General features: G+C 42.9%; 1 protein-coding gene across 1 annotated transcript in view; it reads left to right on the forward strand.

Moving 5' to 3' along the window:
- The window catches only part of pkd1a (polycystic kidney disease 1a), a 286,990-nt gene that overhangs the window by 63,646 nt on the left and 198,749 nt on the right, over positions 1-24,595 (forward strand). The window contains exon 2 of the mRNA XM_063059334.1: positions 24,117-24,188. Coding sequence (XP_062915404.1) covers positions 24,117-24,188 — 72 coding nt within the window. The remainder of the gene's footprint in view (positions 1-24,116; positions 24,189-24,595) is intronic.

Raw genomic sequence — 24,595 nt, forward strand, 5'->3', positions numbered from 1 at the left:
TCTATGTTCTACCTGCATCAATCATTTCCTCTGGCAACCATTGAGAAACTGTTCCTACAACTAAACCAAAAATAAAATCTAAAAAAATTCTCCACAAAACTACATGATGTTCTTAATACTGTGGGCCTCTTGATGATATAGCCTCTTGTTGACATTACAATTGCTGAGCTGTCGAGGGAAAAGGATTGGCTGAGTACTTCACTTCTTGGTTTCTGTGGAATCTGAAACATGGGAATTGAGGTCCTGAGAGAGTTCCTCTATGGTTTTTGTTGTTCAGCTGGATGCACCAAGTTGTCCTCAACAGATTTATTTCCTCTTCGACAATGGAACACCACTCACAGTGCAAACTCCTTGCAACATGGTGTAATCACTGTGAACAGCCAACAGCAAGTCCATCAATCTCCAACCTGCCCCGCAAAGCAAATCCATAAGTTAGTTGATTAAAACCCGGCTCTAAACAGAAGGATTAAGACTTCCAGATTGTGTTAGTCAGGCAAGTTTCATTTCCCCTGATGTTTTGGTGTTCCTCTTGGAGATACAATTGGTTACACAGCAATTTAGGGAATGTAGGACTCCTTACAAATGTTCTAATTCTTCTGTGCTTCTAAAATTGTGAATTATTCACGAGGTACTTCACAGGAGCATTCCTGAACAGAAAAATGACATTGAGATGTATAAGGTGGAAAAAGGGTCTTAGGCAAGGAAGTGTGATTTAAAGAGCAGTTTAAGTGAGGCAAGGGAGGGCGATACTGGAGGGGCTATTCAGGGGTTTTAAAGTTCAACAGTTGAAGGTATACAACAATGTTAGAACAATGCAAATTCAAGGCCAGCATTGAAACAGCGCATGCTATTCAGAGGGTTATGCAACCAGGCGTGGAGAGAAATGGGTGACACCAAAGTAACTTTTTTTTACCAAAGTAAATACTGTATATGTCACAGGAAAATAAAGAAATACAATAGAATTTATGAGAAACTATACATAAACAAAAACTGAAAAACAACTGGTGTGCAAGGTTCAAGATAGTTTATTGTACACAAGTGTAAAGGAGAATGAAGTGATTGTTACTCCGGTTACAATGCAGAATAAAGAAAAGAGGTTAATAATAACATAATTCAATAATACTGAGAACTTGAGTTGCAGAGTCCTTGAAAGTGAGTCTGTAGGTTCTGGAATCCGTTTATAGTTCCTTGGAGAGTTTTGAAAGCAAAGGTTAGAATCCAATTTATTATCACTGACATATATTGTGTATTGTGTTGCAGTACAGTGCAAGACATAAAAATCACTATAGGTTACCAAAAGAAGTAAATCATGCAAAAAGGGAATACTAAGATAGTGTTCATGGGTTCATGGACCAACCAGAAATCTAATGGTGGAAGAGAAAAGCTGTTCCTGAAACATTGAGTGTGCATCTTCAAGCTCCTGTATCTCCTCCATGATTTTACTTTACTTTACTTTATACTTTATTGTCACCAAACAATTGATACTGGAACATACAATCATCACAGCGATATTTGATTCTGCGCTTCCCGCCCCCTGGATTACAAATCGATAGTAAATATTAAAAATTTAAATTATAAATCATAAATAGAAAATATAAAAATGTAAAGTAAGGTAGTGCAAAAAAACCGAGAGGCAGGTCCGGATATTTGGAGGGTATGGCCCAGATCCGGGTCAGGATCCGTTCAGCAGTCTTATCACAGTTGGAAGGAAGCTGTTCCCAAATCTGGCCTTACGAGTCTTCAAGCTCCTGAGCCTTCTCCCGGAGGGAAGAGGGACGAAAAGTGTGTTGGCTGGGTGGGTCATGTCCTTGATTATCCTGGCAGCACTGCTCCGACAGCGTGTGGTGTAAAGTGAGTCCACGGACGGAAGATTGGTTTGTGTGATGTGCTGCGCCGTGTGCACAACCTTCTGCAGCTTCTTCCGGTCTTGGACAGGACAACTTACCAAGTCAGGTAATTTGTGATATTGACCCCGAGGAAATTAAAGCTTTTGACCTGTTCCACTTGCGCACCACTGATGTAAATTGGGTCGGCAGTCCGTTACTCCCTCTGAAGTCAACAACCAATTCCTTCGTCTTGCTGATGTTGAGGGATGGGTTATTGCCTTCGCACCATGCCACCAGGTTCTTAACTTCCTCTCTGTACTCAAACTTATCATTACCCGAGATACGGCCTACAATTGTTGTGTCATCAGCAAACTTATATATTGAGCTCGATGGAAACTTGGCTACACAATCATGGGTGTACACAATCCCGTTAGTTTTGCGAAGAGGGCGTGTGCTGGACAGTGAGGGCCCTTCATGATTGATACCGCTTTCTTGAGGGACCCCTCTTGAAGATATTTTCGATGGAGCTGCCCGAATCTACAAACCTTCGCAGCTTTTCCCAGGCCTATGTATGGCCCCTCCATACCAGATGGTGATGTAACCAGGCAGCATGCTCTCTCTCCATGGTATATCTGCATACATTTGCTCAAGTGTTTGGTGATATGCCAAAACTCCTCAAACTCCTAATGTACTATAGCCACTGGCATGCCTTATTAATGATTGTATCAATAAGTTGGGCCCAGAACAGATTCTTTGAGATGTGAATGCCCAGGAATTTGACACTGATCCCCCCCCCGCCCCGCTTTCATCTGTTGACCCATTAATCTTTATTATAGATCTTATCCAATGTTCTAAGCTACCACAGAGGTGTATTCAGAATTATGATAGGTATTGATAAAGTGAATGCGTGCAGACTTTTTCCCCTTAGGTTGGGTGAGACTAGAATTAGAGGTCATAGTTTTAGGGTGAAAGGTGAATATTTAAGGGAAATCTGAGGTGAAACTTCTTCACTCAGAAGATGGTGCAAGTGTGGAATTAGTAGTCAGCGTAAGTGGTAGATGTGGGTTCAATTTATAGCGAAAATAGCACTTCACCCAAGCAATAAGGCAGATCAACACCCATCCCACCACCATTACTATATCATTTCCTGTTAATCAGCTTGTGTACAGACACTCCTGTGCCTAGTGTCACTTTATGGACATACGATCAATCTGCATATATAAGCTGTATTATGTATTTATTTATATTGTGTTTTTTTATTAATTATTATGTTCTTTATCTTATTATGTTTTATTTTTGTGCTACACCTGATCCAGAGTAACAGATAATGTGTTCTCCTTTACACTTGTGTACTGGAAATGACATTAAACAATCCTGAACCTTGAATCTGGAATTTAAGAGAAGTTCGGATCAGTACCTGGATGAGTGGGATATGGAGGGTGCTGGTCTGGGTCCAGGTAGATGAGACTAGGCAGAAAACCAGGCCGGCATGGACTAGATACGCTGACGGGTCTATTTCTGGGCTCTAAGGTATGACTCTGTGGCTCCAAACTGAGCAAAGGCAAGGGAAAATAAATGCAGGATTCTGAACATATTGTGAGCATGCATCACAGTAAGGTAATGCTTGGTTGGCTTTGATTAATTTTGGAAGCAACGTTGAAGAGCAATATGTCTTGTAATTGGTACCTGCAACTTAGTAACTCATTGTCTCTGCCAGGGCAAAGTTGTGCCTCACTATATAGGGAGGAAACATCAACTTATGTTCTAAAGTGGGTCTTGAACTCACATCTATCTGAGCTGAGAGGAGACCTAATGAGTCAATGTGGATATCAGCAGACATGGAGCATGGAAATAAACCCAGCAAGCCCTTGCAATCCACTCAACAACCATTGACAATCATCTTACGCCAATCTCATTGTATTCAACCCATATTCTCATCAATTCCTTCCCCCTGGTTCTACAACTCACCTACACACAAGAGACAATCTACCACGGTCAATTAATTTACCAGCTCTCACGCCTTTGGGATGGGTGAGGAAACTGGAGCACCTGGAGGAAACCCTTTGCAATCACAGGGAGAACGTGCAAACACCACATAGACAGCAGCTGAGGTCAGATTACTGGGACTGGGAAACAGCATTTTCACTCGCTTCACCACTGTGCCACCACCAAGTACACGTTTATTATGGATCATATCCAATGTTTTAAACCACAGCAGCGATGGAATCTGAACAAAAACACGGGGAAACAATGTAGAATTCTGAACACTTGAGAGTGGAAGAAGAAGGTAGAACAAAGGACTTTACAGCACAGTGCAGGGCCTTCGACCCAATTTTGTCCAACCTTTTAAAATCAATCTAACTCTTCCCTGCTGCATATCCCTCCCCCCATTTTTCAATCATCCGTATGCCTATCTAAGAGGTTCTTAAATGTTCCTGATGTATCTGCTTCTACTACCGTCCATGGCTGTGCATACCATGCACTTACCACTCTCCGTGTAAAAAAAAACTTACCTCTGATATCTCTCCTATACTTTCCCGCAATCACCTTAAAACTCTGCCCCCTCATTTTAACCATTTCCACCGTGGGCAGGAAGTCTCTGGCTGTTCTCTTGACCTATGCCTCTTGTCATCTTGTACACGTCCATCAAGTCACCTTCCAACCTCCTTCACTTCAGAGAGAAAAACCTTAGTCCACACAACCAACCCTCAGAGGCCATGCTCCAAGTGTGGTCCAACCAGGGTCTTATAGAGCTGAAGCATTACCTAATGGCTCTTGAACTCAATCCCCCAACTAACAAAGGCCAACACACTATACACCTTCTTAACAAGTCAACTTTGAGGGATTGATGGATGTGAACTCCAAGATCCCTGTGTAACCCCACATTGCTAAGACAGGATGAGGTTGGCTGCGTTCAGTAGCCAAAAGGCAGAACGTTGCAATGACCCTCCTGGCTGAGCTCAATCAATGACACTGTGTGTGTATCTATTATACTAAAGAGGCTTAATTCTTCGCAATATGTTGCTCTTTTCTCTTTAATTTTCACAATCTTTGGACAGAGCCCATGGAAAGGCATTGAAAAAAGGGATGACCTAATTTCTGGCAGCCTCCAAGCCTCATATTTTCTGAGATTTCACCAGCCAGCGCCTCACCTATTGGCTCACACATTCAATTAAAAACAAGCACAGTGTATTTTATATCCCGGGCAAGAAAGGGACGTTAATATCCAGGAGAGAAGGTGCAGCCAGCCAGAACAGAAAGGAAGCCGGGAATTCAACAGTGCAGCTTTTCTGCAATAACCCCTCTGGGGGCAATCCGGAGTCTGGGATATTGTTGCAGGTGGGAGCTGATGGAGGCCAGCTCCTAATCTTTGGAGCAGATGTGGGAAAGCAGTACAGCTCAATCCCGGGAAGTGAATCCCAGCTACTTTATTTCAACGAAGAATTAGAAAGGTCGGCAGCGACTGGCATCTGTACCCAGGGGCAGGGAGAAACAGAGGCTGGATCTGGAAGCTATAAATTTTAAGACAATGGCTCAATGTATTTGAAGAAGTGTTAAATACTTTGCAGGCCAAGAATTCAAACACAATGAAGATAGGGCCAATGCTCCTGTTTGTTATTTTGTGATACAATACAGAAACAGGCCTTACCAGTCCAACAAGGCCGTGCCCAGCTACATCCATAAATAACCTACTAACCCGTACATCTTTGGAATGAGAAAGGAAACTGGAGGAAACCCACGTGGTCACTTGGGAGAACATACAAACTCCTTACAGACAGCGATGGAAATGAACCAGGGTCACTGGCTCTGTAATAGCATTACACATTACGCTAACTGCTCAATGTTGTAAGAACAGCTTCTCTCCCTCTGCCATCAGATGTCTGAATGGTCTAAAGACACTACCTCACTAATCTTCTCTCTTTCTAACTATTTATTTATTTAGAGATGTAGTGCAGAACAGGCTCTGCCAGCCCATGGAGTTGCACAGCCCAGCAACCCACCTATTTAACACAGGACAATTCACAATGACCAATTAACCTCTTAACCAGTGTGCCTTTGGAATGTGGGAGGAAACCAGAGTATCTGGAGAAAACCCATGCATTCCATGGAGAGGATGTACCAATGACAAGGCCAAAAGATCATAAGATATAGGAGCAGAATTAGGCCATTTGGACCATCGAGTGCTCTGCCATTTCATCATGGAAGATCCATTTTCACTCTCACTCCAATCTCCTTTCATCTCCCTATATCCCTTCATGCCCTGTCTAATCAAGATTTTATCAACCTCTTGGCCTCTACGGCTGCCTTTGGCAATGAATTCCACAGATTCACTACTCCCTGGCTAAACTAATTCCTCCTCATCTCCATTCTAAACGAACGTCCCTGCATCCTGAGGCTGTGTCCTCTGGCTTTAGACACCCCCCCATAGGAATCATCCCCTCGACGTCAACTCTGTCGAGGTCTTTCAACATTTCATAGGTTTCAATTTTGTAAAGACATTGCCCAGAAGAAGGCAATGGCAAATCACTTCTGTTGAAAGACTATGATGACCCATATCATACAACACGGCACATAATGAAGATGATAAATCAGGGATGGGTGATGGAGTCTCACCTTTCCAACAACACGGGCAAATTTTGACTTCAATCCTTCAGCAGCTGTGGTAGGGTACAAACTCAATTGTTCACTTTGGCAGGCTCTGTTGGCATGGTAGCGTAGTGATGAGTGCGATTGCTTTACAGTGTTGGCGATCGCCGTTCAGGCTTCGATTACCACCGCTGTGCGCAAGGAGTTTACACGTTATCCCCGTGACCATGTGCGTTTCCTCCGGCTGCCCTGCTCCCACCCCCACCCACCCACATTCCAAAAGATGTACAAGATGTACAGGGTTGCGTGTAGACTATGTTGGCGCCAGAAATGTGGCAACACCAGCAGCTGCCTCAGGACAATCCCCTCCCTCTGCTGGTTTTTGATCTAAGACGATGCAATCCACTGGCTGTTTTGATGCTTCGATGTGCATGTGACAAATGAAACTGACCTTTAAAAGGTGACTTAAACGCCAGGTCTCCATATTCAGTGCAACAATCCAGGAATAAGGATCAACTTTATTCACCACATACACTTACTGTTCATATCTGGTGGGTTGCTCCATTGTCAAGAAGCTACTTAAAGACATAGTGATATAGTCATATAGTAGAAAGAGGCCCTTCGGCCTGAGGAATCCCTGCCAACCTCCTCTCCATGGACTCTGTCTACACTTCTTGCCGCCCCGGGAATGCAGCTAACAGAATCAAGGTGCTGAGAAATAGTTCGGCATGAACTAGTTGGGCCGAAGGGCCTATTTCTGTGCTAAAGAGCCCCTCCCACCCTAGGCATTCTCTCATCTTGCCCTCCCTTAGGCAGATAAAGAAAAAAATGACCTGAAAAACCAACTGACCATTTCCCTCCATTGACCTGCCTGACCTACTGAGTTCCTCCAGCATTTTGTGTGTCTCATTCTCTCCCTGACCTGTTGCATAGTTTTAGAATTTTCTTTGTTTACTTATTATTTTTGGCGAGGGTTGGCGAAATTCATGTGGGGAATCTTGTGTGTCTGTGATGAGGAAATCAGAAGAGGTTTTAAACATGGAACTTAGAACATTATGGCACAGTGCAGGCCATAGGACATAGGAGCAGAATTAGGCCATTCAGCCCATTGAGTCTGCTCCACCATTCCATCATGGCTAGTTTATTGTCCTTCTCAACCCATTCTCCTGCCTTCTCCACATAATCTTTGACACCCTGAATAATCAAGAACCTATCAACCTCCCCTTCAAATATAGTTATTGACTTGGTGCCCATGTGGCAATGAATTCCACAGATTCACCACCCTTGAGCTAAAGAAGTTCCTTCTTATCTCTGTTCTAAAGGGAAAACATTGTAATCTGAGGCTGTACCCTCTGGTTTCTAAACTCACCCATTATAGGAAACATACCCACAATATCAACGCTATCTGGGCCTTTCAATACTTGATAGGTTTTAATGAGATCCATCCTCCACCCCATTCTTCTAAACTGCAGTGAGTACAGGCCCAGAGCCGTCAAGTGCTCCTCATACATTAATTCTGACACTATTACAGCTTAGTGTCAGAATTCGGAGTTCAATCCCGGCATCGTCTGTAAGGAGCTTGTATGTTCTCCGCCTGGAATGCATAGGTTTCCTCCGGGTGCTCTGCTTTCCTCCCACAGATCAAAGAAGTACCAGTTAGTAGGTTAATTGGTCATTGTACATTGAGCACCGATTCGGCTGGAGTTAAATCAGGGGTTGCCGGGCGACGCGACTCGAAGGGCCAGAATGGCCTATTCCGCGCGGTATCACTAAATAAAATATAATCTCCTCTTGACCCCCTCCAACACCAGCACATCCTTCCTTAGGTATGGGGCCCAAAGCTGCTCACATTACTCCAAGTGTGGGCTGACCAGCTCTTCCACCCATCACGTTGTGGCGATCTTTTAGCCTACCCTAAGATCAATCTAACCCTTCCTTCCTACATAGCCGTCCATTTATTTATCATTTTATTTTCCTGCACTGTAATCCCACAATTTAATCCTAGCCTAATCACGGGACAATTTCAATGACAAATTGATCTACTAACCGGTTCGTCTTTTGACTGTGGGAGGAAACAGGAGCTGCTGGAGAAAATCCATTCACTTACAGGGAGAACGTACAAACTCCTTACAGAAAACAGCTGGAATTGAACCTGGGTCGCTGGTACTGTAAAGCGTTGTGCTAACCACTACACTACCGTGCCGCCCATTTATCTATGATCCATGTGCCTCTTAAATTAATTATGAATTCCTTTCAGTAATTGCTGTAAAGGAGATCATTGTTCATCTATATCCTGTAGCTTAGTGTGTAGATTTATCAGTTAACCACTCAGATTAGTTAGCTGAAGCCTGGATATTAACCACTCAGATTATTTAGTTGAAGCCAGAACATTTACTTTGTATCCAGGCAACACAACCTGCTTGTGAGAGATATGAAAGTCATGCAGGCAACTGCCACATAAAAGTAAACACACAACACAATTGACCATTTCTCAAGTAAAAACTCCTGGTTGAGACATGGAGCTGGGAATATGTGCCAGATGTTCGGAATGGGTGCCAGATATTGGGTATAGGAGCTTCTGAAGCAGCCCAGTTGATCTCAGCTGAAGCATAAGTTTCAAAAATTGAAGATTAGCTTCATTTTGTCAAAACATACGGTGAAATGTATCATTTGCGTCATCATTTCCGATGAGCTGGGGGCAGACCGCGAGAGTCACCGTGCTTCCAGCGCCTACGTAGCGCGTCCACAACCCTCTAACCCTAGCCCTTACATCTTTGGACTGTGGATATGGAGCACAGATCGGAAATCCGTGCAGCCATAGGAAAAACCTCAGCTCCTTGCAGACTGCAGTGGGAATCAAAGCCCGAGCAGTGAGTGTTGGCACATAGCATCAGATGAGCAGCATTTACAAGAAAAACATAAATTAGTCATAAATTATACACAATTTTTTTTACAGGAAATCACAATTAGAACAGTCCATTTTAGTGCAATGTGGCCATGATGTTGCTAAGCTGTAGTAATTAGGGATGAGAAATTTGTTTTAATAACTGAAAGGCTGAAAGGAAGTAACTGTCCCTTAACCTGGTAGTGTGGGACTTTAGGTTTCTGTAACTGCTAAACACGGGGAAGTCTGTAGATTTAAAAACTCAAAGACGAGGAAATCTGCAGATGCTGGAATTTAAAGCAACACACATAAAAGTTGCTGGTGAACGCAGCAGGCCAGGCAGCATCTCTAGGAAGAGGTACAGTCGACGTTTCGGGCTGAGACCCTTGGTCAGGACTAACGAAGTTACCCATGAACATGTTAGTCCTGACGAAGGGTCTCGGCCCGAAACGTCGACTGTACCTCTTCCTAGAGATGCTGCCTGGCCTGCTGTGTTCACCAGCAACTTTGATGTGTGAAGTCTGTGGATGCTGGAAGTCAAAAGTAACACACACAAAATGCTGGAGGAACTCAGCAGGTCAGGCAGCATCGATGGAAATGAATAAACAGTCGATGTTTCAGGCTGAGGCCCTTATTCAGGACTGGAAAGGAAGGGGGGGAGATGCCAGAATAAAAAGTTTTGGGGGGGGGAGAAGCTAGCTAGAATGTGGTAGGTGTAGCCAGGTGGGGTGAGAAGGGAAGATAAAGGTCTGGAGAGGAAGGAACCTGATAGGAGATGAGAGTGGATCAATGGGGAAAGAGAAGAAGGAGGGGACCCAGGTATCTTCTATAGCTCCTGCTTGATGGTAGTTGTGAGAAGAAGGCCCAGATGGTGGGGATCTTTGGTTTTGAGTGGATTTGGTGGAAAAGCTGCAGTGGGTTTTGCGAAGGGCACATACTGCAGACCTGGTGTACCAATAATGTTGGGGTGGCATATCGGGGTAAAGGTCAATTGGAATTCCAGATCGAAGCCTGAAGGTCAATCGGACGTCTAGCAGTAGAGGTCCAGTGACTGGAGTCCCGAGTCTACAAATATCTGCGAGTCCATTGGAGAAGTTGAAGGCCTAATATCTTGTTGGAGGCTGGAGGCTGAAGAAGAGAGCCTGTCTGGGGTTTAGAGGACTATGTATCTGTTTCAGGATCTTGAACTATGTATTTTTGTGTGGATGTATTTTACTGATATCTTATATGTGCTACCCGTGCCTTATGCCGTGTGTAACCATTGGTACTGTGTGTTGGCCCCAGGGTAACACAGTTTCGTATGAATGTATTCATGTATGGTTGAATGACAAATACCGGGAACTTGAACATGAGAGTGCATGTGTGTTTGATAGGAGGGAGGAATGGGGCTTGTTTTCTTGTTGTTGCTTTGTCATTTGTTTCATGTTCTATAGAGTTTACTGAAAAAGGTGGACATGCTACGTGAGGAACTACTGAATGGGACTGCATGGGATGTTTTCCCAGGAGGAGCAGGAAACTGAGGGGCAAATTTATAGATGTTTACAAAAAAATGAGGGGCATAGATAGGGTGGATAATCTTGGCCTTTTTCCCAGAGTAGGGGAGCCTCAGATCAGAGGGCGGCGCCTTGAGCTGAGAGGGAGATATTTCAGACAGCGTGACCTAGGTGATGGGGCTCCCTGATGATGGATGCTGCTTTCCTGCAACTGCTTTTCATATAGATCTGCTCGATGGTGAGGAGGACTTTACCCATGATAAACTGGGCTGCATCTACTACTTTATGTAGGATTTTCTGTTCAAAGACATTGGTGTTTCCAGTCCAGGCTGTGATGCAGCCAGTCAATACACTCTCCACTACACAATAGCAGGTGATAGACTAGGGACGCGCTCAGACGGATGGTTTGAGATGTGTCTATTTTAACGCAAGGAGAATTGTGAACAAAGCGTATGAGCTTAGAGCGTGGATCAGTTCTTCGAGATATGATGTGGTGGCCATTACGGAGACTTGGATGGCTCAGGGACGGGAATGGTTACTTCAAGTGTCGGGTTTTAGATGTTTCAGAAAGGACAGGGAGAGAGGCAAAAGAGGTGGGGGCATGGCACTGTTGACCAGAGATAATGTCACGGCTGCAGAAAAGGTGGACGTCATGGAGGGATTGTCGACAGGGTCTCTGTCGGTGGAGGTTAGGAACAGGAAGGGGTCAATAACTCTAATGGGTGTTTTTTATAGGCCGCCCAATAGTAACAGGGATATAGAGGAGGAGATAGGGAAGCAGATCCTAGAAAGGTGTAATAATAACAGAGTTGTCATGATGAGAGATTTTAATTTCCCAAATATCGATTGGCATCTCCCTAGAGCAAGGGGTTTAGGTGGGGTGGAGTTTGTTAGGTGTGTTCAGGATGGTTTCTTGACACAATATGTAGATAAGCCTACAAGAGGAGAGGCTGTACTTGATTTGGTATTGGGAAATGAACCTGGTCAGGTGTCAAATCTCTCAGTGGGAGAGCATTTTGGAGATAGTGATCATAATTCTATCTCCTTTACAATAGCATTGGAGGGAGATAGGAACAGACAAGTTAGAAAAGTGTTTAATTGGAGTAAGAGGAATTATGAGGCTATCAGGCAGGAAACTGGAAGCTTAAATTGGGAACAGATGTTCTTGGGGAAAAGTACGGAAGAAATGTGGCAAATGTTCAGGGGATATTTGTGTGGAGTTCTGCATAGGTACGTTCCAATGAGACAGGGAAGTTATGGTAGGGTACAGGAACTGTGGTGTACAAAGGCTGTAATAAATCTAGTCAAGAAGAAAAGAAAAGCTTACAAAAGGTTCAGAGAGCTAGGTGATGTTAGAGATCTAGAAGATTATAAGGCTAACAGGAAAGAGCTTAAAGGAAATTAGGAAAGCCAGAAGGGGCCATGAGAAGGCCTTGGCAGGCAGGATTAAGGAAAACCCCAAGGCATTCTACAAGTATGTGAAGAGCAGGAGGATAAGACATGAAAGAATAGGTCCTATCAAGTGTGACAGTGGGAAAGTGTGTATGGAACCAGAGGAAATAGCAGAGGTACTTAATGAATACTTTATTCAGTATTCACTATGGAAAAGGATCTTGGTGATTGTAGTGATGACTTGCAGCAGACTGAAAAGCTTGAGCATGTAGATATTAAGAAAGAGGATGTGCTGGAGCTTTTGGAAAGCATCAAGTTGGATAAGTCACTGGTACCCCAGGCGACTGTGGGAGGCGAGGGAGGAATTGCTGAGCCTCTGGCAATGATCTTTGAATCATCAATGGGGACAGGAGAGGTTCTGGAGGATTGGAGGGTTGCGGATGTTGTTCCTTTATTCATGAAAGGGAGTAGAGATAGCCCTGGAAATTATAGACCAGTGAGTCTTACTTCAGTGGTTGGTAAGTTGATGGAGAAGATCCTGAGAGGCAGGATTTATGAACATTTTTAGAGATATAATATGATTAGGAATAGTCAGCATGGCTTTGTCAAGGGCAGGTCGTGCCTTATGAGCCTGATTGAATTTTTTGAGGATGTGACTAAACACATTGATGAAGGAAGAGCAGTAGATATAGTATATATGGATTTCAGCAAGGCATTTGATAAGGTACCCCATGCAAGGCTTATTGAGAAAGTAAGGAGGCATGGGATCCAAGGGGACATTGCTTTGTGGATCCAGAACTGGCTTGCCCACAGAAGGCAAAGAGTGGTTGTAGACGGGTCATATTCTGCATGGAGGTCAGTCACCAGTGCTGTGCCTCAGGGATCTGTTCTGGGACCCTTACTCTTCGTGATTTTTATAAATGACCTGGATGAGGAAGTGGAGGGATGGTTTAGTAAGTTTGCTGATGACACAAAGGTTGGAGGTGTTGTGGATAGTGTGGAGGGCTGTCAGAGGTTACAGCAGGACATTGATAAGATGCAAAACTGGGCTGAGAAGTGGCAGATGGAGTTCAACCCAGATAAGTGTGAAGTGGTTCATTTTGGTAGGTCAAATATGATGGCAGAATATAGTATTAATGGTAAGACTCTTGGCATTATGGAGGATCAGAGGGATATTGGGGTCCGAGTCCATAGGACACTCAAAGCAGCTGTGTAGGTTGACTCTGTGGTTAAGAAGGCATATGGTGTATTGCCCTTCATCAGTCGTGGGATTGAGTTTAGGAGCTGAGAAGTAATGTTGCAGCTATATAGGAGCCTGGTTGGACCCCACTTGGAGTACTGTGCTCAGTTCTGGTCGCCTCACTACAGGAAGGATGTGGAAGCCATAGAAAGAGTGCAGAGGAGATTTACAAGGATGGTGCCTGGATTGGGGAGCATGCCTTATGAAAACAGGTTGAGTGAACTTAGCCTTTTCTCCTTGGAGCATCGGAGGATGAGAGGTGACCTGATAGAGGTGTATAAGATGATGAGAGGGGATTGATCATGTGGATAGTCAGACGATTTTTCCCAGGGCTGAAATGGTTGCCACAAGAGGACACAGGTTTAAGGTACTGGGGAGCAGGTACAGAGGAGATGTCAGGAGTAAGTTTTTTACGCAGAGTGGTGAGTGCATGGAATGGGCTGCCGGCGACAGTAGTGGAGGCGGATACGATAGGGTCTTTTAAGAGACTTCTGGTACATGGAGCTTAGAAAAATAGAGGGCTATGGGTAACCCTAGGTAATTTCTACAGCAGCAGAAGACCACACCAGGTTCTTCTCCTGCACCTAATAAAGTGGCCACTGAGTGTACGTCAAAGCATACAGTAAAATGCGTCATTTTTTGTCAACGACCAAGTTAGGCTGCCCTGAGATTCATTTTCTTGCTAGTGTTCTCAGCAAATACAAAGAGACAACAACGATGGAGAAGCAAACATTGTGCAATAAAACAGCAAACTGTGCAAATACAAAAAAAGAAAAAGATAGAAGAATGACATTAAACAATAAGCAAAAAAATCGAGAATATGAGTTGTCAAGTCCTCGAAAGTGAGACTGTGGGCTGTAGGGTCAGTTCAGAGTTGAGGTGAGTGAAGTAATCTACACTGGTTCAGGAGCCTGATAGTTAAGGGATAATAAGTCTTCTTCAACTTGGTGATGTGGAACTGAGCTCCTGTACTTCCTCCCTGATGGCAGCAGCAAAGAACTGATGGCATTTCTTTGAGTTGTTCTAGGAATAGACATAAGTCCTGGCTCAGAACCAGAGCTGATGGGAAATTGACACCTTTGGTAGACAGACGTTGCTTGATACAGGGCCTGGCTTTGTCCCTCTCTCTTTCCACTTCCTAAAATTTTAAGACAAAATTTGAAGATAGTGCCAAATCTTTAGATCAGCAAACCAGATAATTTTCCTATTTCAGACTTGGTTGGAGCTGATTTGAAGTGAGAACTGTTTTTGTCCTTAATATCAGGCAGTGATGCATGAAGTTAAAAATTTTAACCCATATGTTTCCATGACAATCGATGTCAAACAAGGAACAAGACTTATTACTTGTTTCTCTGTGTATTATTCGACTTAAATAGAGGAGCTCAAATGGAGAGGAGATACATTTATAATGGTTCAAAATTTGTTCCAATGTCACCATCATAATGAAACTTCTATTTGTTATTTTATTGCTTTATTAATGTTGAAATATTTTCTTAGTCAATGAAATAAGAAACTTGTGAAGTGGTTTGTTCAGTGGGCTTCAGTGGCTTGTGTTCTGCTGTGTAGCAACACAGTAGCGTAGTGGTTAGATTTAGTTCTGCCGCTGTCTGTAAGGAGTTTATTTGTTCTCTCTGTGACCGCATGCATTTCCCCCAGGTGCCCTGGTTTCCCCCCACATTCCAAAGACAGTAGATTAGTGGTCACATGGGTGTAATTGGCTGGCATAGATTCGGGCTGCAAAGGCTTGTTACTGTGCTGTATCTCTAAATAATAAATAAAAATAGAATCAATAGCTCTGGTGTGATTTGGGTTCATATGCCCAATTTAGCAACGATAAAGTAAATAAGGCTAAAAGTCCCTGGAGTTCAACTTCGTAAAAGTTTAACTCTTCAAGCATTGATTTTGGCATTTGGGCTGTAGAACAGTTCACATTTTGCCTCAGAGGTAGATGCAAGGGTTGCATTTTGGTCCCCACTCTAGAGTTTGGGAGGATGAATTCTATTGATAATTCATCACTGGTTTATTACTGTCACCTATACCAAGATACGGTGAAAAGCTTGTTTTGCATACTGTTCATACAGATTTCAAGTTAGCAAATTTCACAACACAAACCGGTGATAATAAACCTGATTCTGATTCTGATCAAATCATTACACAGTGCATTGAAGTAGAATAAGGCAAGACTATAACAATGACACTATTATGGATTTTCTGAGTATGCCCACAAGAAAATAATCTTAGGGTGACATAAATGCACTTTGATAATGAATTTACTTTGAATTTTGAATAAAGTGTAAAAGCTACTGAAAGAGTGCAGTGCAGGTAAACAAGAAAGTGCAAGATCATAACGAGGTACAGTACTGTGTGAAAGTCTTAGACACAAACATATATATAGCTAGGGTGCCTAAGACGTTTGCACAGTACTGTACTTGTCAATGTGGAACGGAGAGCAAGTTTGTAAATCTGGCGGGAGTAAAGGATGTTGGGAGTGGCGAGGGTGGGGCGCCACGGGAGGAGTGTGGTCCAGCTGGCAGAGAAGGAATACCAGGACGAGTGCAGACACAACCAGCCCTGAGACACCAGGCAAGGCCATTTGATTTCAAACAGTTGGTTTATTTATCATTACAGAGTGTCTCTCTGGTGCTTCCCACTCCTCTCATCTCCCTTTCCCTTTTCCCAACCATGATTTTCCTCTCCCTGTCCCCTTCCCGCTCTCAGTCCACAATAGAGACCCATATCAGAATCAGGTTTATAATCACTCACATCTGTCATGAAATTTGGTTTTTATTTGCGGCATCAGGGCAGTGCAATACATAAAATTACTACTGTACAGTGCAAATATCTTTGGCACCCTATCTATAGACAATAGACAATAGGTGCAGGAGTAGGCCATTCAGCCCTTCGAGCCAGCACCACCATTCACTGTGATCATGGCTGATCATTTACAATCAGTATCCAGTTCCTGCCTTCTCCCCATATCCCTTCAGTCCGCTATCTTTAAGAGCTCCATCTAACTCTTTCTTGAAAGTATCCAGAGAATTGGCCTCCACTGCCTTCTGAGGCAGAGCATTCCACAGAACCACAACCCTCTGTGTGAAAAAGTGTTTCCTCAACTCCGTTCTAAATTGTCTACCCCTTATTCTTAAACTGTGGCCTCTGGTTCTGGACTCCCCCAACATCGGGAACATGTTTCCTGCCTCTAGCCTGTCCAATCCCTTATTAATCTTATATGTTTCCATCAGATCCCCTCTCTATATATATGTGCCTAAGACATTTGCACAGTACTGTAGATTGTGAGGCCTGGAGTCCATCCTATCATACAACAGTAGGGTTGCTCTTTCTCTGCCTGGGCTACCTGGACAGGAGTCTTATGTCAAAGTATGAGTTCAGCTATTTAGCACTGGGATGAGCAGGAACTTCTTAACTTGGGTATCAAAGAATTATGGAAGTTCTCCACCAACGGTGAAAAACTTCTTTTAGCGAGTCATCCATGCAGACATCATTTCAAAACACGGTAATTTGAGGTAGGAAAAGGGAAGTGCAATAACGGAATGCAGAATATTGTGTTATGGTTACATTTACAGAGAGAGTGCAGTGCAAGTAGACAATAAGGTTCATGGGCCATGCTGATATTAATTGTAAGATCAGAAGTTCACCCTTAAGGTGCACGTACGGTACAGCAATGACTAAAGATGAGTGTTATTAGTCACTGGTACATTGAAACATCAAAAACATAGAATGAAATGTGTTGTTTTGCATCAGGGACCAACACAGTTTGAGGATTGTGTTGGAGGCAGTCCGTAAGTGTTGCCATGCTCCCAGCACCAACGTAGTATGCCCACAACTTACCAACCCTAACCTGTACATCTTTTGGACTGTGGGAGGAAACTGGAGCACCTGGGGGAAACCCATACAGCCATGGGGAGAACGTACAAACTCCTTACAGACAGCAGTGGGAATTGGACCCTGTTCTTATAGCTCCCTTGGAATAAAGATAACCTGAAACGCTAATACCTTCTCTCTTGATAGATATAACCTGGTGTGCTAATTCCAGATTTGGTTACATGGCAGGGCTCCCCTGCTCTTTGTCAAATCCTACCATTGAATTGTTATCCCAAAGGACAGAGAGGGTCTTGGATTAACGAAGCCACATATCTTCCGTAGGGGAACTTGAACTCATGACCTCCCTATGGTGGGTCTCCCAAATCCACTTTGGTACATTCAAAGTGCCAGAATGTTTGAACACACTTGTTATCCTAACCATTATACCTCTGCTAACATCATCTCGTGTTGTTGTTTAACCAGACAACAAGTCAAGAAAAGAGAACCCCCTTGAAGCTTGCAGCAATGGTTGCATGGGAGACGGTGCTGATCCTGAAAAAACTACTTCACGCTCCACTGACAGAACAAGTTTAGGCAAAGTCCCTTCTCCTTTTGTGCTCAGTTTGAGCTACATGGCTGGCTACCCTGTCAATGGTTGAAGGAGTACTTGCCACTTGCTGTTGTATGCAGAGATTCCACCACAAAGCAGGATGTAACTTCACTCACCTCAGCTTTTGACAGACTCAATAATTCATGTTCTCAGTATTGTTCATCCATTCACCCTTTGATTTATCCATCTATCTATCCATTTACATGTTTATTTATCTACAGTTTGTCATCTTTTGCACAATGGCTGTTTGTCAATCTTTGTTTATGGATAGTGTTTCAACAATTCTTTTGTATTCTTTATTTTCCTGTAAATGTCGCAACAAATGAATCTCAGAATCAGGTTTCATGTCATGGCATCTGCTGTGAAATCTCAAGGTAGTCTATGGTGAAATATGTGCATTGATTATAAACTTACTTTGACTCCCGTGCTGAACGGAAACAGAATTAGCATTTGGTGATCAGCAGTTAACCATTTCCCACTGTGAGAAGCTGGACCATCAACCTGGAAACACTACACCATTAGGCTATTGCCCAGGGAGTGCCATACTGCTGGGGACACTGCCTTTATTGAGTCAAATTAGGAGGTGCAGGAGCCTGAAGATCCACACTCAGTGTTTTAGAAGCAGCTTCTTCCCCTCCAGTATCAGGTTTCTGAATGGTCCTTGAACCCATGACCACCTCCTCACAATTTTGTTCTCTTGTTGCCCCTTCACCCAGGGCATGCCCTCTTCTCAGAGTGGAGGCACAGGAGCTTGAAGACCCATACTCAACGTTTTAGGAACAGCTTCTTCTCTTCCACTGAGCACTCATTCCTCGTTTGCACTATCTTTTTGTTTTTTTGTAACTCATAGTATTTTATGTCATGCACTGTACTATCTATCTATCTGTCTAACTATTTATTTATTGTAATTTATAGTACCTGCAACACGCTGGACATATTGAATTGGCAAACTGATTTGTAGAAGGTACCATAAGATAAAAGTTGGCAACTCAGTCAGCTCCATCATGGGCACTTGCCTCCCCAGCATCGAAGACATCTTCAAGGAGTGTTGCCTCAAAAAGGCGGCATCCATCATTAAGGACCCCCGTCACCCAGGACCTGCCCTCTTACATATTAGGACATACTACCATTAGGGAGGCGGTACAGGAGCCTGAATGATTCAGGAACAGCTTCTTCCCCTCTACTATCAGATTTCTGAACGGTCCATGAAGCCATGAGCATTACCTCACTATTTGTCTTTTGCACTATATGTTGTAACTTATAGTAATTCTTACTGACATATGTCATGCCCACTATTGCTGGCATAAACCATGAAGTGACAAGACATGTGTCAGTAATAATAAACTTGATTTCGATTTTGGGTTGTTGATCTTAGGTGGATGCAGAAGATCCCATAGCACTAATTCCACAAAAAAGCAGGGTGATGTTGGCTGGTCAGCATCAGCATGGTCCTGGCTGATGTTGATCTCTCACGTGGGATTAGTATTGGTATTAGTTTATTTTTGATATGTGTATCAAGACACAATGAAAAGATAGTTTTGCAAGCTATCTATTCACAGAAACATAGAAAACCTACAGCACAATACAGGCCCTTCGGCCCACAAATTTGTGCCGAACATGTCCCTACCTTAGAAATTACTAGGCTTACCCATAGCCCTCTATTTTACTAAGCTCCATGTACTTATCTAAAAGTCTCGTAAAAGACCCTATCGTATCCATCTCTACCACCGTTGCCGGAAACCCATTCCACACACTCACCACTCTCTGCATAAAAAAACATACCCCTGACATCTCCTCTGTATCAACTCCCCAGCACCTTAAACCTGTGTCCTCTTGTGGCAACCATTTCAGCCCTGGGAAAAAGCCTCTGACTATCCACACGATCAATGCCTTTCATCATCTTGTACACCTCTATCAGGTCACCTCTGATCCTCCGTCGCTCCAAGGAGAAAAAGCTGAGTTCACTCAACCTATTCTCATAAGGCACACTCCCCAATCCAGGCAACATCCTTGTAAATCTCCTCTGTACCCTTTCTATGGTTTCCACATCCTTCCTGTATTGAGGCGACCAGAACTGAGCACAGTACTCCAAGTGGGGTCTGACCTGGGTCCTATATAGCTGCAACATTACCTCTTGGCTCCTAAATTCAATTCCACGATTGATGAAGGCCAATACGCCATATGCCTTCTTAACCACAGAGTCAACCTGCGCAGCTGCTTTGAGTGTCCTATGGACTCGGACCCCAAGATCCCTCTGACTCTCCACACTGCCAAGAGTCATACCATTCTGCCATATATTCTGCCATCATATTTGATCATTCAGATCATTTCAAAACATAAATATTTTGAGGAAAAGCAATAAGAGAATGCAGAATCATAAGCAAGAAGTTCTGCCGATGCTGGACACCTTGAGGAACAAGCGCGCAAAATGCTGGAGGAACTGAGCAGGTCAGACAGCGTCTATGGAGAGGAATAAACAGTCGAAGTTTCCGACTGAGACCCTTCCTCGGGATTCTGAGTCTTGGCACAAAACGTTGACTGTTTATTTCTCTCTGTCGATGCTGCCTTACCTGCAGAGTTCCTCTAGCCCTTTGTGTGCGTACCACAGAAGGCAGAACATAGAGTACTAGTTACAGTTACTGAAATCGTGCAGCGCAGGGAGTAATATGGTGCAGGGGCCATGGAGTGCTGCCACTGGAAAGCAGCATCAATCATTGAGGACCCCCCACCCCCTACACCATCCAAGCAACGCTACCATCAGGCAGAAGGTGCAGAAGCCTTCTGGTTCAGGAACAGTAGAGGGCTGGGTTCATCAGACCCAGAGGACCCAAACCAATCTGAGTGTCCAAGGAATGTGGTAATAAGTGTACAAGCACAATAAAGTAACTCAAATTTAATTTATCATCACACCGGAGAAATCACAAATAAACCACAATAATAAATAATAAACCTAATAAATTAACTGTGCTTTTTGGAATAATTCCTCAAAATATTCATGGTATTTCTGTGTCGGACCAACATGTTATTGCATTTGTTACATTGATAGCTAGAAGGGCCATTTTGTTGAAGTGGAAGGATACATCAGCTCCCACTTTGTCACAGTGGTTCTCTCAAGTTATGCTACGGCTTAGTTTGGAGAAAATTACAAGTTGAACCTTTGAACCTTTATTTGATTTTGAGAAAAGATGGGGCTCATTTGCTCATTATTATCATTTGAGCTAATTGAGAGATTTTTTCCATGATCTAATTGTAAATTTTTTGGTATATTTTCTTTTCTTGCTGGCGGTTTGATGTTTATTTTTAGAAGCTTTTTGTATGACGCATGGCTCCGGGGTTGTACACCCAATGGGTTCTTTTTTTCTCTCACTTTGTCTGCTTAGTAGGTTTTTTTTGTTATCACAAAATTTTTTTTTCAATCTTTAAGATAATGTCTTTTTTGAGACATTGTAAGTGTTGTTACTTCAATGTACTCGTGTTATTTCTTTTGTATAATATAACAATAAAAAGATTTGAAAAGAAAGAAAGAATAAATAAATATACGCACACCATGTAATAAGTTACAAAGATTTCAGGGCGTACGATTCTTAGTCTCCACTTGATTGTTGCTGTCATCAGGAGACTTGGTTATCACAAAATTCTGACATGAAATTACCCTGGGTCCGTCCTCGGCACCGATCGATCGCGATTCCTTGGTCCAGGTGAAGTCCTAAGAACAGAGTGAAAGGTGCCTCAGTAAATCGGGGTTCAATCCACAAGCACTTAGAGACACACAGAGACAGATAAACTCTTTGCTCTTTTGTTCTCGTGCCACTAGTGCCCGAGGCCAAAAAAGAATCCAGCTGCTAATAGCAAACATTTAAGAAACCTACAGGGTAAGAATCCAGCTGTTGTTAACAAACTTTTAAGAAACCTACAGGGTAAGAATCCAGCTGCTATTAGCAAAACATTAAACAAACCTACAGTGTTTAAGTTGTCCGACACCTTACATGCTGTGAGCTTTTGTAAAAAGCTGAATTGTCACTTGGAGTTGTTCAGATTTTCATCTAATATTTTTGCAAGATTTAATACACCACAACATATTACCTTAAAACATTAGGCTCCTGAACTACTCTGAACTGATTCTACAATCCGGACTCACTTTCAAGGACTCTTATAATGATTATTATAAGAGTTTGCCTCATTATGCACATTGGCTGTCAGTCAGTCTTTGTCTGTTTATATACAGTTCTCTGTAAGATTTGATTTTATTTCCTTATTTCCGTGTAAATGCCTGCAAGAAAATGAATCTTAGTGTTATATATGATAACATATGCGTACTTTGATAATACATTTAATTTGAACTTTGAGGTAGATTGTGAGGTTAACAGTTAATCTTTAATGAATAACATTAAAGAATGCTTTAAGGAAATGCAGGACAGACCCGAGGACCTGGAGGATGTTGCTGCTGACCGTACTACGTGGCAACAGCTGTGTAGGGACGGGGTTCGTGTTCTGGAGACGGAAAGAACAACCAGAAGACAGCAGAAGAGAGCCAGGAGAAATGCAGCCATGGCTGCCACCACTACCACACATACATGTCCCACCTGCCATAGAGCTTGTAGGTCCAGGATAGGACTGTATAGTCATCAAAGATCTCACTGTTAAAGGAGTGGACGTCGTCATCGGATTCCGATGGACAACCAAAGAAGGAGAATGAATAACAAATCCATTCATGAGTTTTCTAACAGCAGGATAGAAACTGTCCTTGAGCCTGGAGACCATAAGCAGTTACACAGGCTAGCCTGTTGTGATAGCACTGGTGGTCACCAGACATGGCTGTAACCTGCACAAATTAGTTTTTTGTTTCTTATATAAGTTTCCATGGTTCAGATAACAATCTAGGGGTGGTGTGAATCTGAGAGATTATTTTTAAGTAGAATAAGTGCTCTGTGGCCTAAGCAGCTTCCTGGATTGTTATAGCAACTAATTATTAGATGAGGATTTCATTAGAATTATTAGATGAGGATTTGGAAAGAGCTGTATTATTAAGGAGATATGAAGATTTGCTGTGAAGGAAATGGGCACACTTGCTGTTGTCTGCATTGACACTCATCTAAGTGTCTGTCTGTACTATAAGTGTGAGGAACTTTCCGTACTGTATTCGCATGTGTTGTCTGGAAAATATAATGATAAGGACTCTCCAACTAAGCTCTGCACATTGGTAAGCTATATGTCTGTCACATCATCCAATGGTTTATAGCCAGTCAACACTGATGAATATTGAATCATAAATGCTTCTAAAAAAACAGTAACTTGAAAAAAAGGGAGCTGTTAAAATGCACGCCTGTCACTCACATCTCAATCAAGCAGCAGAGCTTGGGATAAAAACTAGGAACAGCATCCTTGGCTCTTTTCTCCAGTCCCGCCCATCTCCCCACAGTTCATCCCAACTTCTATTCTCTCCTGGCCCTGGTGAAAATAAGTCATCCCAGCAATGGTTGGGGGCTTGCCCTTATAAATATTATTGTAAAAGGAGTGGTTGCCAGGGTGGGTTCAATTGTTATGTTGATGTTCCATATCCTTAGCCAGTAGTCTGCCAAGGGAGACTTAGACCAGGTGGCCCTGAGTGCAGAGGAGATCAGAGACAAGGATGGAGTTGAACAAAGAATCTTTACTTGTGGATTGGTTAGTAGAGAACACGAGAATCACTGGGACACAGTGTAGGTAAACTCAAAACTGAGCAGCGGTGAACAAAGCAGAGGGAACTTAAATAGAGAAACAAAACAACGCACAGGAGCATTGATAACTAAAACAAGACTCAGGTAAAAATAATCTTCAAATAATCAGAGGAGGAGACGAACTGGAGTCTGGCCCACCAGGTGGTCAGACTGAGGCATGACATTTATTGCTGCAGTAATTGCATGACAGTTATTCTTCGCGCATTAGACAAGTCTGGTGAATGATCAGGGAACCAGTACCACAGGTTCAAGAATTTCACATAGCAAGTAACTTTAACCTGGTTCCATGATTTGGATTTCCACAGGATTGGGCAGAATGCTGTTTTTTTTTTAATACTCAGCTGATAGCATTCAATATTGGCTTTTTTGGAAAATAAATTTTTTGGTGAGGAGCTAGCTGTGCATCCAATATCATAGGCTTCCGGTTAAAATTGGCCGTTTACTACACAAAATAAATTTCTGTCCGTAAAGTTTAAGCATCAACATCACCTTGGCTTTCTGTAAATGGAATATGTATAAATGTTAACAGCTCTCTTCTTTTCCAGGGACCTTTCATACAATGGCATTCTCTCACTCGATGAAAACTTTTTGGACAATTTGACTTCCCTGGAGAAATTGTAAGTGAATTGTTCATTCATGGTTTTTAAATTTACTTGTTGGGTTTGTTCTGGGAAGCTGTTCCACATTTAGCATGGTCCATGGGACAGTTTAAGCTTTTCCCCAAATGTCTTGGGCTGACAACAGAGATCAGAATGCTTTTGTAGTCATTGAGTCAACTTAAGATGTTGGGAGGAAAGTACAGGGGGATGTCAAAGGAAGGTTTTTTTTTACACAGAGAATGGTGAGTGCATGGAATGCACTCTTGGGGTGGTGTTAGAGGCAGATACATTAGGACATTCAAGAGAATCTTAGAAAGTAAAATGGAGGGCTATGTGGGAGGAAAGGGTTAGTTTGATCTTACAGTAGGTTAAAAGGTTGGCACAATATCATTGTCCAAATGGTCTGTAATTTGCTCTATGTGCTG

This window comes from Mobula hypostoma, chromosome 9 (genome assembly GCF_963921235.1).
Source record: "Mobula hypostoma chromosome 9, sMobHyp1.1, whole genome shotgun sequence".
Taxonomy (NCBI): domain Eukaryota; kingdom Metazoa; phylum Chordata; class Chondrichthyes; order Myliobatiformes; family Myliobatidae; genus Mobula; species Mobula hypostoma.